Consider the following 12,507-nt stretch of genomic DNA (forward strand, 5'->3'; position numbering starts at 1 on the left):
CTGCCCCCTAGCCCTAAGAACTTTTAACACAACATGAAAGGCGAGGATGCAACAGCCTTCGTCCTTCTTAGCGAATTCAGATGAGCACTTTGAAGACGTTAGAAGATCTGTCCACGTTTACTTTTCCTCAGCCAATGAGATGAGTCAGCCTAATTTACAATCCATAGTATAACAGTTTACCTATTATTTTGGTTTCCTTGTCTTTCTGTGTGAGAAAGAAATAGCCTATTCCAAACAGACTCTGGGACAGTTGTTGGACGATATAACCAGTAGGCCTAGGTTACATCCCCCAGAAAATGTAAAAAGCATCGAGTCTGATGCAACAGTTCAGCACGTTCTGGCTTGATCAATTATTTCTTCACACTAGAAGCACAGCAATGCTCACATGGCAGTAGGCTACAGATGTCAGATCTTAACTTGATCACGCTTTTGTTGCAGAGAATTTTCCTGATGCATCAGAAAATTCTAAATAGCCTCGTGATTGGTTAGAAATGAGCAGTTGTCTTTCTCTCCTTGCGGGGGCAGTCAAGTCATTGGGATCAGGGCGCGCTATCTTAAAAGAACGTTCTCTCGCTCAAACGCTATAGGCTTAGGTCTTATTACTGCAACATTCAAATGTACAGAGATGTATCTGAAATGCAGCCATACACATCAATGACCGTTATTTTATATAGCTTAATAACACAAGATAGATATTGGTCTACACGAGTCTACGACATACAACTGTCTAGTGTATCCTACGGTTACGGATGAGCTGTCTAGGGTATCCTACGGATACGGATGAACTGTCTAGGGTATCCTACGGTTACGGATGAACTGTCTAGGGTATCCTACGGTTACGGGTGAACTGTCTAGGGTATCCTACGGTTACGGGTGAACTGTCTAGGGTATCCTACGGTTACGGATGAACTGTCTAGGGTATCCTACGGTTACGGATGAACTGTCTAGGGTATCCTACGGTTACGGATGAACTGTCTAGGGTATCCTACGGTTACGGATGAACTGTCTAGGGTATCCTACGGTTACGGATGAACTGTCTAGGGTATCCTACGGTTACGGATGAACTGTCTAGGGTATCCTACGGTTACGGATGAACTGTCTAGGGTATCCTACGGTTACGGATGAACTGTCTCGGGTATCCTACGGTTACGGATGAACTGTCTCGGGTATCCTACGGTTACGGATGAACTGTCTCGGGTATCCTACGGTTACGGATGAACTGTCTCGGGTATCCTACGGTTACGGATGAACTGTCTAGGGTATCCTACGGTTACGGATGAACTGTCTAGGGTATCCTACGGTTACGGATGAACTGTCTAGGGTATCCTACGGTTACGGATGAACTGTCTAGGGTATCCTACGGTTACGGATGAACTGTCTCGGGTATCTTACGGTTACGGATGAACTGTCTCGGGTATCTTACGGTTACGGATGAACCTGTCTCGGGTATCTACGGTTACGATGAAAGGTCTCGCGTTCCGGTAGAACTGTCTCGGGTATCTTACGGTTACGGATGAACTGTCTCGGGTATCTTACGGTTACGGATGAACTGTCTAGGGTATCTACGGTTACGGATGAAACTGTCTAGGGTATCTTACGGTACGGATGAACTGTCTCGGGTATCCTACGGTTACGGATGAACTGTCTCGGGTATCCTACGGTACGGATGAACTGTCTCGGGTATCCTACGGTTACGGATGAACTGTCTCGGGTATCCTACGGTTACGGATGAACTGTCTCGGGTATCCTACGGTTACGGATGAACTGTCTCGGGTATCCTTACGGTTTACGGATGAACTGTCTCGGGTATCCTACGGTTTACGGAGTGAACTGTCTCGGGTATCCTACGGGTACGGATGAACTGTCTCGGGTATCCTACGGTTACGGATGAACTGTCTCGGTATCCTACGGTTACGGATGAACTGTCTCGGGTATCTACGGTTACGGATGAACTGTCTCGGGTATCCTACGGTTACGGATGAACTGTCTCGGGTATCCTACGGTTACGGATGAACTGTCTCGGGTATCCTACGGTTACGGATGAACTGTCTCGGGTATCCTACGGTTACGGATGAACTGTCTAGGGTATCCTACGGTTACGGATGAACTGTCTAGGGTATCCTACGGTTACGGATGAACTGTCTAAATGGAGTTCAGATGTGACCTGGGGTGATCTAGCGGTTAGGGCTGCTGTCTTCAGCTTCCACATATAGGCCTACCAAATTTGATTAGGAGGTTTTCATCCGACAGCGACAATGTAATAATATATATCTGTGGAACTGAAGTGATTTGGTAAAATGTAACTGAGTAAAAAGTAAGTTACTTCCTTCAGAAATGACTTGAGAGAGTACAAGTACCGCCCACAGAGAGTAGCTAGAACGGTACTAGTTCCTCCAGACAGGACTAGTTCCTCCAGACCAGGGCTAGTTCCTCCAGACCAGGGCTAGTTCCTCCGGACCAGGGCTAGTTCCTCCAGACCAGGACTAGTTCCTCCAGACCAGGGCTAGTTCCTCCAGACTAGTTCCTCCAGACCAGGGCTAGTTCCTCCAGACTAGTTCCTCCAGACCAGGGCTAGTTCCTCCAGACCAGGGCTAGTTCCTCCAGACCAGGACTAGTTCCTCCAGACCAGGACTAGTTCCTCCAGACCAGGACTAGTTCCTCCAGACCAGGACTAGTTCCTCCAGACCAGGGCTAGTTCCTCCAGACCAGGGCTAGTTCCTCCAGACCAGGGCTAGTTCCTCCAGACCAGGGCTAGTTCCTCCAGACCAGGGCTAGTTCCTCCAGACCAGGGCTAGTTCCTCCAGACCAGGACTAGTTCCTCCAGACCAGGACTAGTTCCTCCAGACCAGGGCTAGTTCCTCCAGACTTGTTCCTCCAGACCAGGGCTAGTTCCTCCAGACCAGGGCTAGTTCCTCCAGACCAGGGCTAGTTCCTCCAGACCAGGGCTAGTTCCTCCAGACAGTACCGCCCACAGAGAGTAGCTAGAAGAGTGTTAGCACAGATAGAACAATGAGACAGATATTTCACTGGATGTATAAATCTGAAGCATCTGTTTGGCGTTTCCACTCACTACCAAATATGGTAGTGAGTGTAACACTTTACCAAATATGGTAGTGAGAGGAAGCCCAGTGGCCAGCAGTGGGAGAAGATGGAACCAGATTGATATTGGCCGACATTCTGATAATTTACTCATCGATGAATCATTTGATCTCAATACAGTTTTCTGTTCCCAAAACTACAATTTGTTACGAACAGAGTGGGCTAAGTTTTGTAGACTTTGCCCTTTGCCAAAGTTTCCAAAAAGGGCTTTGTTTAGGAGTGCAAAGGCAAATTGAGTTATTGCGTGGACACGTACTTCACAAAGTAGGCGTTAACCAACGGAAATATAGTAATTCGTGCCAATAGGATATCGCTAGCACGAGCTTAGCTCCGCACACCTCCTTGCTTGGTTCTGCCCACTATGGCTAATCTGTTCCCATTTGAAACGACAGGCTGTGTGGTCTATCGTGGTTAAGTTATACAAATCTTTGGTACTAGGTCAGTAGTGGGTCGGATGACTACTCTGGTATATTTGTGCCGTATTCAGCAGCGGTACTTGCTGGACCACACAGGCGCTGAGATAAACATTCATTGATTTAGCCTAATGCTTGTCTTAAACATCAAAACTGTAACACTTTATTTGACACCTTGCATCATAACACATTATGACACGGTCATAACCATGTCATAACAGCTGACCTAACTTAGCGTTTCATAGCCTGTCATAATATGGTCATACACTGTCATGACACATATTTTTACACCTGTTGTGACATATATTGTGTTATTTTATGGTTGGTTATGACACCTACATAACCCACTTTTATTCAAATGTGTTTTTTCACTGCGAAGAACTTTCCTTTTGTTTGAAACTTTGTTTCTTAAATCCATTGTTGTTTTAATGAATTCTTAAGTCGTGTTTTTTCATGATATTATATAGAACTTATGACCAGAACATTATGCTCATCCTGTGTCACTTTACTTGGACTCAGAACATACAGTTTGACACTGTTATGAAGCATTATGACCATCATAATAATATAAGCCAGATAGGCCCTTATATCAGTCATCAGTCACAAAGAGGGTGTCTTGTCCTGCTCCTGAAATCTGTTCCTGAATTCATCCCAGTCATCATCAACAGAGCATTGGGGTCGGTGCATGTCTGACATCAGAGCATTGGGGTAGGTGCATGTCTGACATCAGAGCATTGGGGTCGGTGCATGTCTGACCTCAGAGCATTGGGGTAGGTGCATGTCTGACATCAGAGCATTGGGGTAGGTGCATGTCTGACATCAGAGCATTGGGGTAGGTGCATGTCTGACATCAGAGCATTGGGGTAGGTGCATGTCTGACCTCAGAGCATTGGGGTCGGTGCATGTCTGACCTCAGAGCATTGGGGTAGGTGCATGTCTGACATCAGAGCATTGGGGTAGGTGCATGTCTGACATCAGAGCATTGGGGTAGGTGCATGTCTGACATCAGAGCATTGGGGTAGGTGCATGTCTGACCTCAGAGCATTGGGGTCGGTGCATGTCTGACCTCAGAGCATTGGGGTCGGTGCATGTCTGACCTCAGAGCATTGGGGTCGGTGCATGTCTGAACTCAGAGCATTGGGGTCGGTGCATGTCTGAACTCAGAGCATTGGGGTCGGTGCATGTCTGAACTCAGAGCATTGGGGTCGGTGCATGTCTGACCTCAGAGCATTGGGGTAGGTGCATGTCTGATGTCAGAGCATTGGGGTAGGTGCATGTCTAACGTCAGAGCATTGGGGTCGGTGCATGTCTGACCTCAGAGCATTGGGGTCGGTGCATGTCTGACCTCAGAGCATTGGGGTCGGTGCATGTCTGACCTCAGAGCATTGGGGTCGGTGCATGTCTGACCTCAGAGCATTGGGGTCGGTGCATGTCTGACCTCAGAGCATTGGGGTAGGTGCATGTCTGACCTCAGAGCATTGGGGTAGGTGCATGTCTGATGTCAGAGCATTGGGGTAGGTGCATGTCTGACATCAGAGCATTGGGGTAGGTGCATGTCTGAAGTCAGAGCATTGGGGTAGGTAGATGTCTAACGTCAGACTATTGGGGTCGGTGCATGTCTGACCTCAGAGCATTGGGGTAGGTGCATGTCTGACGTCAGAGCATTGGGGTAGGTGCATGTCTGACATCAATGTGTACGCAATTACAATGATGATAATTGAATATGGTCATTTTCAGAAAATGTTATATAACGTAAACATACTATTGACAAGTAGGCTATGGTGTAATGGAATGTTTTACCTTGTGTGGTAGGTTTAGTGGGCTTTGACACCCTTATGTAGGTGTCATAACCAGCCATAAAATAACTAGCCTAGTTATTTTCATCCTGCGATGAAATGGGTCATTAAGATTCGACATATGTAATGTGAATGTTTGTTCCATAATGCAATTAGCGGAAAACACAAGTGACGGAGAAGAAAATATCCATTCTAAATTTATATAGAGGGGGAGATCTAAAGATGCAACAACTAACATGGGTTGTGAATATTACTAGGCTTGTGCCTTTGGCTACTGGACAATGAAAGTTGATTTGAAAACCAATAGAACATAAGAGAGAGAGGCTACTGGTTTCAATGGCATATGGAAGTCTTTATGAAACAGTAGACTACTGGTTTCAATGGCATATGTACCTATTCATATATTCAATGGCATATGTACTTATTATATTGAAAGGTAGTATTATATTGAAAGGTAGTATTATATTGAAAGGTAGTATTATATTGAAAGGTAGTATTATATTGAAAGGTAGTATTATATTGAAAGGTAGCCCACGATCTTGAACATCCTCTGCTTTTTCAGTCTTTTTCCCCTGAACTGTAGACATACGTCCCTATTACATTATGCACGTTATGTCTTTCTAAAAAAAAAAAAGTAGACTACTGGTTTCAATGGCATATGAAAGTCTTTAAAACAATTACCTCCACGTTTATAGACACTTTTTTTGATGGTCTCGGCTACTATGAAGCAAGACATGCTTCATAATATGAAGTAAAACGTTAAGGTTTCACACAATTTAAGTAAACGTTTTCAAAATGCGTGTACTGCCTCCAGCTTCACGTTGAGAGGTGGTGTGTGATGCGCTGAAGCCTGCCCACCGTTGGCTAAAGCACTTTAATGGCAAATAAGAAGCTCGCTTGGAATTACTAGTTACATGTTATTTTTTAGCTTTTTATCGTCATGACCATCAAAGCTGTTTTTTAACACGGAATTGAAGCGTTTTAGATTTGTTGTGAAATGATTGGGTTTCTAAAATCATGTTTCACTTCAGGAGCTGTAGAATCATAAGAATCATTACGACTAATGAAAATACACATGCGCAATTTAATTTCACTAAATTATGCAAATTAACCTATAGACCAATGAGCACCGGTCAGATTTATTTCCATCAATGAAAAGGCTAAAAATAATTATTTTGAATTGGGATTTTTTTCTTCTGCCTAACAATTGGCTGATGCAATTTTATTTATCAGCTTTAAATAAAATAAAAAATATCAGCCAAAAGCCAGCTAATGAAAGCCTGGTGTGTTATACTGATCGTATGTGTGTGTCTTCCCCTCAGGAGAGTGTGTGGTGGCTCTGAAGTCAATGATAGGCAGTACAGCACAGCAGTTCCATACCTACCTGTCCCACAGAGGGGAGGAGACGGGTAACATCAGAGGGTCTATGAGGGTCCGCGTGCCAGCAGAGAGGATGGGTACCAGGGAGAGGCTCTATGGTAACACTGTCTGTCTGTGTCTGTGGTAAAGGACATTGATTGATTGGTTGATTGGAAGTACGGTTTATAAACTACATTCATCCATCCTTAACAATAGGCTAATTACATTTTAGGAGGACCAAAACATTCTGCTGAAAGAACAAAATGGTTTTTGATTGGTTGATTGATATTGATTGGTTGATTGATATTGATTGGTTGATTGATATTGATTGGTTGATTGATTTTGATTGGTTGATTGATTTTGATTGTGTGTGTGTGTGTGTGTGTGTGTGTGTCCTGTAGAGTGGATCAGTGTGGATAAAGATGAGACAGGGGGACCCAAAGGCAGATCCACCCTGCCCCCCCGATCAGGACACGACTACGTCAAGTGAGTTACACCCCCCCAGTCCTAACCACGCCGTGGAGTTAAACCATAAACTTCTGTAGCGTGTTCTGTAGCGTGTTCTGTAGCATGTTCTGTAGCGTGTTCTGTAGCGTGTTCTGTAGCATGTTCTTAGCGTGTTCCTCCCTGTCTCGCAGGCCGTCTTTGACACACAGACACGTGGGGGCTGTGCTTGGGAAGGTGAGCGAGGAGGGAGAGAGGAGTACCAAGGAGGAGGGGACTGCAGCCAGGTAACACACACACTCTTCTCTCTCTCTCTCTCACACACACACACACACACACACACACACACACACACACACACACACACACACACACACACACACACACACACACACACACACACACCCCTGAGGCTCCTGCTGTGTGTATTCCAGGGCTAAGCAGGACTCTGCAGAGGGAGACCCATCTGCCTGTAAAAACAACAGCTACAATAACCCCGCCTACTACATCCTGGAAGGCGTTCCTAACCAATCAGCTGCCACCCTGTCCTCGGAGCTCCTCCCCTCCCCCTGCTCCCCCCCAGCCGGTAAGGCACCCCTGTCTGGAGTGGGGAGGCCCTCCTCAGGGTCCTCCCACCCCCGCAGGCACACGGCTGGACACCCTGTCCGGCCCATCAGTGAGGAGGGGTCCTCGGAGGATGATGGGATTGCAGTGGTGGGGGTGGTGTCAGGTGGAGGAGCGGGAGGCACACTGAACCGTCCTCCTCCTGACTTCCCCCCTCCCCCCCTCCCTAAAGGAGCACTGGAGATGGCCGACACCCCCTTCTCTAAACCCCGCCCCCTGTACCCCGACCTGGCCGAGGTGAAGATCCCCGCAGCCAATCCCAGTCCTGCCTTCGTCTTGGGGGAGGACTTTAGGAGGGGAGGGGCCGGGGGGCTGGACGACCAATCGTGTTCGGTGCTGCAGATGGCGAAAACACTGAGTGAGAGCGAGTACCCCCGTGCCCCCTCTGCACCCCCCCACCTCAGAGGCCAGGGGTTGGGGGACGCCTGTCGCACCTTCCCTCCCCGAGCCCCCATCACAGAGAGCATCGCTGAAGATCTACCAGAAGAAGTGAGATGTTTGTGGGAGGGAGGGAGTACTATGAATAAAAGGCAAACAGAAGTGCTCATGTTGTTGTTAGGTTATTATGATGTATTAATGAAAAGCTTTTCCAGTGTTAAAGTGTCTGTGTGTGTCTGTGTGTAGGCGCTGTGGGGAAGCAGTAGCTCGTCCCTCTCCGTGGGGGAGTGGCTACAGAGACTAGGGCTGGACCACTATGAGGAAGGTCTGCTACACAACGGCTGGGACGATCTGGAGTTCCTCAGGTACAGAGAGACACAGGGTGTTTCTCTATGCATACTACTGTGCTCCACATTCTCATGCTCCAAGTGTATTCTCCGAGGAAATTCTTGTGAGGACAAGAGTGTGGAGAACACATTAAACATTACATTTGAGAAGTACTCACACCACCCTTACTGTGTTACCTCACACGGTACCTCCCCATTCACTGAACCTTCTTCCAGCCAGGACAATGACGACAATGGGCAAAACAAGATATACACAAAGCAAATGTTTTACTTCATAATTATCAGCTAGATATGCAGTGGCTTGCGAAAGTATTCACCCCCTTGGCATTTTTCCTATTTTGTTGCCTTACAATCAATTAAAATAGATTTTTTTGGGGGGGGGTTTGTCACTTGATTTACACAACATGTCTACCACTTTCAAGATGCAAAATATTTTTTATTGTGAAACAAGCAAGAAATAAGACCAAAAAAATGAATTTGAGCGTGCATGGACTAGGCCATTCCAACCACTCGTGTGTTGCTTCAGCAGTATGCTTAGGGTCATTGTCCTGCTGGAAGGGGAACCTCCGTCCCAGTTTCAAATCTCTGGAAGACTGAAACAGGTTTCCCTCAAGAATTTCCCTGTATTTAGCGACATCCATCATTCCTTAAATTCTGACCAGTTTCCTGTCCCTGCCGATGAAAAACATCCCCACAGCATGATGCTGCCACCAGAAAGGATGGTGTTCTCGGGTGATGGGAGGTGAGCCAGACATAGTGTTTTCCTTGATGGCCAAAAAGGTCACTTTTAGTCTCATCTGACCAGAGTACCTTCTTCCATATGTTTGGGGAGTTTCCCACATGCGTTTTGGTGAACACCAAATGTGTTTTCTTATTTTTTTCTTTAAGCAATGGCTTTTTTCTGGCCACTCTTCCGTAAAGCCCAGCTCTGTGGAGTGTACGGCTTAAAGTGGTCCTATGGACAGATACTCCAATCTCCACTGTGGAGCGTTGCAGTTCCTTCAGGGTTATCTTTGGTCTCTTTGTTGCCTCTCTGATTAATGCCCTCCTTGCCTGGTCTGGGTTTTGGTGGGTGGCCCTCACTTGGCAGGTTTGTTGTGGTGCCATGTTCTTTCCATTTTTTTAATAATGGATTTAATGGTGCTCCGTGGGATGTTCAAAGTTTCTGATATTTTTTTATAACCCAACCCTGATCTGTACTTCTCCTCAACTTTGTCCCTGACCTATTTGGAGAGCTCCTTGGTCTTCATGATGCCGCTTGCTTGTTGGTGCCCCTTGCTTAGTGGTGTTGTAGACTCTGGGGCCTTTCAGAACAGGTGTATATATACTGAGATCATGTGACACTTAGATTGCACACAGGTGGACTTTATTTAACTCATTATGTGAATTCTGAAGGTAATTGGTTGCACCAGATCTTATTTAGGTGCTTCATAGCAAAGGGGGTGAATACATATGCACACACCACTTTTCCATTTTGGGGGGGTGGGGTTATTTTAACAAGTTATTTTTTTCACTTCACCAATTTAGACTATTTTGTGTATGTCCATTACATGAAATCCAAATAAAAATCAATTTAATTTACAGGTTGTAATGCAACTAAATAGAAAAAACGCCAAGGGGGATGAATATTTTGCAAGGCACTGTATGTGAATCGTTGTAATCTAGATAGCCAGCTAGCTAGTTAAACAGGCAAAAATGACCATAAAACGAATGTTATGCAAGGTACAGTAGATGTCAATTCTTTATTGGTAGGTACTTAGCAAGTCTTCAATGGCTAGCTAGCTAGCCCGTCAGCCCAATTGATTTACTATGGACGTACCCATTCACTGAACCTTCAGGACAATGGCAATACACATGAAACAATATATACACAAAGCAAACGTTTTACTTCATAACTATCAGTTAGCTATATGTGAATTGTATTAATATCGCTAACCAGATGGTATAACAGGCAAAAATGACCTAACACAAACATTATCCAAGGTAGATGTCAATTCTTCATGGGTGGCAAGCTGACAGTAGTAGCTAGCCAGTTAGCTCTATTGACTTGCTATGGGCTTACAACCTACGCACACTACAGTGGGTATTGTAAGCAGGTAACCATGCCAAAATGAACACAGCATGTATTTATTAACGTATCAAGATAAAATATTGTAGTCAAGCTTATGAGATGCACGAAAATGTGCGTAGTTTCTTAGGTGGTTGGGTCATGTTTCTTTTTGAATACTTTCCGTTGAAGCTTGCATCGATGCATGCTTCAAAATATTTACAAACAGAGATCGCATTCTAGAAGTGCCTTCCGTGCTCCGTTTCAGGTACTTTGATTTGGACTCATACTCCGACCCTCCCGTGCTGCAATTTGCATGCTCGGAGTACGGTAGTATGCATTTTGAGAGACACACACAGTCAATCATGAAACATGTAATTTCATGAATCTCATCCAATCATGTTCCTCCTCAGTGACATCACAGAGGAGGACCTGGAGGAGGCAGGCATTCTAGATTCCGCCCACAAGAGGATTCTTCTGGAGAGCCTGAGACAGCAGAAGCAGCAGAAGTGAGCTGAACCGGTCCATGCTGAGCTGAGACGTGCTAATCCATGCCAGACTGTGCCTTCTGAGAGAAATTGCACTCCATTATACTTTCTGTTGACCAACAGATTTTTCGAACGTCCTTTTTTAGATGTATTGTACTGTGTTAGTGTCTTTATGTTAATATGACTGTGGCTGTTGTGTTAGCCAGCCTTATTTAAACAGTAGAAACATTTCAGTCCTTTGTTAATAATCAAAACATGGACCTCTACCCTGCCACCCGCATAACAGACCCCGTCCCTCTCACCTCCTCCTGAGAAACCATTCTGCTCCTGGGATGTAGTAGACATTCAGTGACATCATCAGGCTGCGACTTCTTCAGGCTTGCCTCAGCTAGAAAAACAGCTTGGTAGAACTGAGTTTATTATTGTTTTTATTCTGCTCATGAATATGATTATTAATGACTATCTGTTCATTGGTTCAGTGTTTTTTGTTGTTGTTGTGTGTTTTCTGTTTTTGAGATAAAGGGAATGTAGCGAACCACACCAGCACTGAGACCTTCCTCTATCAGTTTGACTGAACCTTTTGTTGAGCCGTGCTGGGGTCCAAGGCCCCTTTCCCTTTCAGTAGCACAAACTGCAGTACCCATCATGCAGTCGTCCATGTACTAATTAGTGTTTAATGGATGCTGAGCCAGCCTAAACACAGTGGGTCCCCAGGATCCTTACTGAGAAACAATGCCACACATCACACGCTGCTGGTTGTTCTTTTCACCACATGGTGGTGCTGTTGTCCTAGCAACCTCAGTAGGACCACAGGTAAGAAACTGAAGACACACCAAGTGATATAAAGGACTGTTTTTAACATTATACATTAACATTCATGAATTTGTTTTATATAAATGTATATGTTGACGTTATTTGACTATTGTAAAAAAAATAAAAAATGACTGTGTTGCACAATGAGAGGAAACAGGAGAAATGTGAGTGAATGTCGTGTTAATCTGATGTTACCTTTAGTCCTATAGCATAGTACCCCCTCTCCCATCCCTTCTCCTATACCCCCTCTCCCATCCCTTCTCCTATACCCCCTCTCCCATCCCTTCTCCTATACCCCCTCTCCCATCCCTTCTCCTATACCCCCTCTCCCATCCCTTCTCCTATACCCCCTCTCCCATCCCTTCTCCTATACCCCCTCTCCCATCCCTTCTCCTATACCCCCTCTCCCATCCCTTCTCCTATACCCCCTCTCCCATCCCTTCTCCCGTACCCCCTCTCCCATCCCTTCTCCCGTACCCCCTCTCCCATCCCTTCTCCCGTACCCCCTCTCCCATCCCTTCTCCCGTACCCCCCTCTCCCATCCCTTCTCCCGTACCCCCCCCCTCCCATCCCTTCTCCCGTACCCCCCCCTCCCATCCCTTCTCCCGTACCTCCCATCCCTTCTCTTATACCCCCTCTCCCGTCCCTTCTCTTATACCCCCTCTCCCGTCCCTTCTCCTATACCCCCTCTCCCGTCCC

General features: G+C 45.9%; 1 protein-coding gene across 1 annotated transcript in view; it reads left to right on the plus strand.

Moving 5' to 3' along the window:
- LOC115206596 (phosphatidylinositol 3,4,5-trisphosphate 5-phosphatase 2A) overlaps nucleotides 1-11,967 on the plus strand; it is a gene marked incomplete in the record, with an annotated part of 39,083 nt that extends 27,116 nt beyond the window's left edge. Inside the window, 6 exon segments of the mRNA XM_029773740.1 lie at nucleotides 6,631-6,786; nucleotides 7,069-7,153; nucleotides 7,306-7,398; nucleotides 7,546-8,224; nucleotides 8,360-8,478; nucleotides 10,921-11,967. Coding sequence (XP_029629600.1) covers nucleotides 6,631-6,786; nucleotides 7,069-7,153; nucleotides 7,306-7,398; nucleotides 7,546-8,224; nucleotides 8,360-8,478; nucleotides 10,921-11,020 — 1,232 coding nt within the window.
- Between the last annotated feature and the right edge of the window lie 540 nt (nucleotides 11,968-12,507).

The sequence above is a fragment of the Salmo trutta genome, chromosome 13 (assembly GCF_901001165.1).
Source record: "Salmo trutta chromosome 13, fSalTru1.1, whole genome shotgun sequence".
Taxonomy (NCBI): domain Eukaryota; kingdom Metazoa; phylum Chordata; class Actinopteri; order Salmoniformes; family Salmonidae; genus Salmo; species Salmo trutta.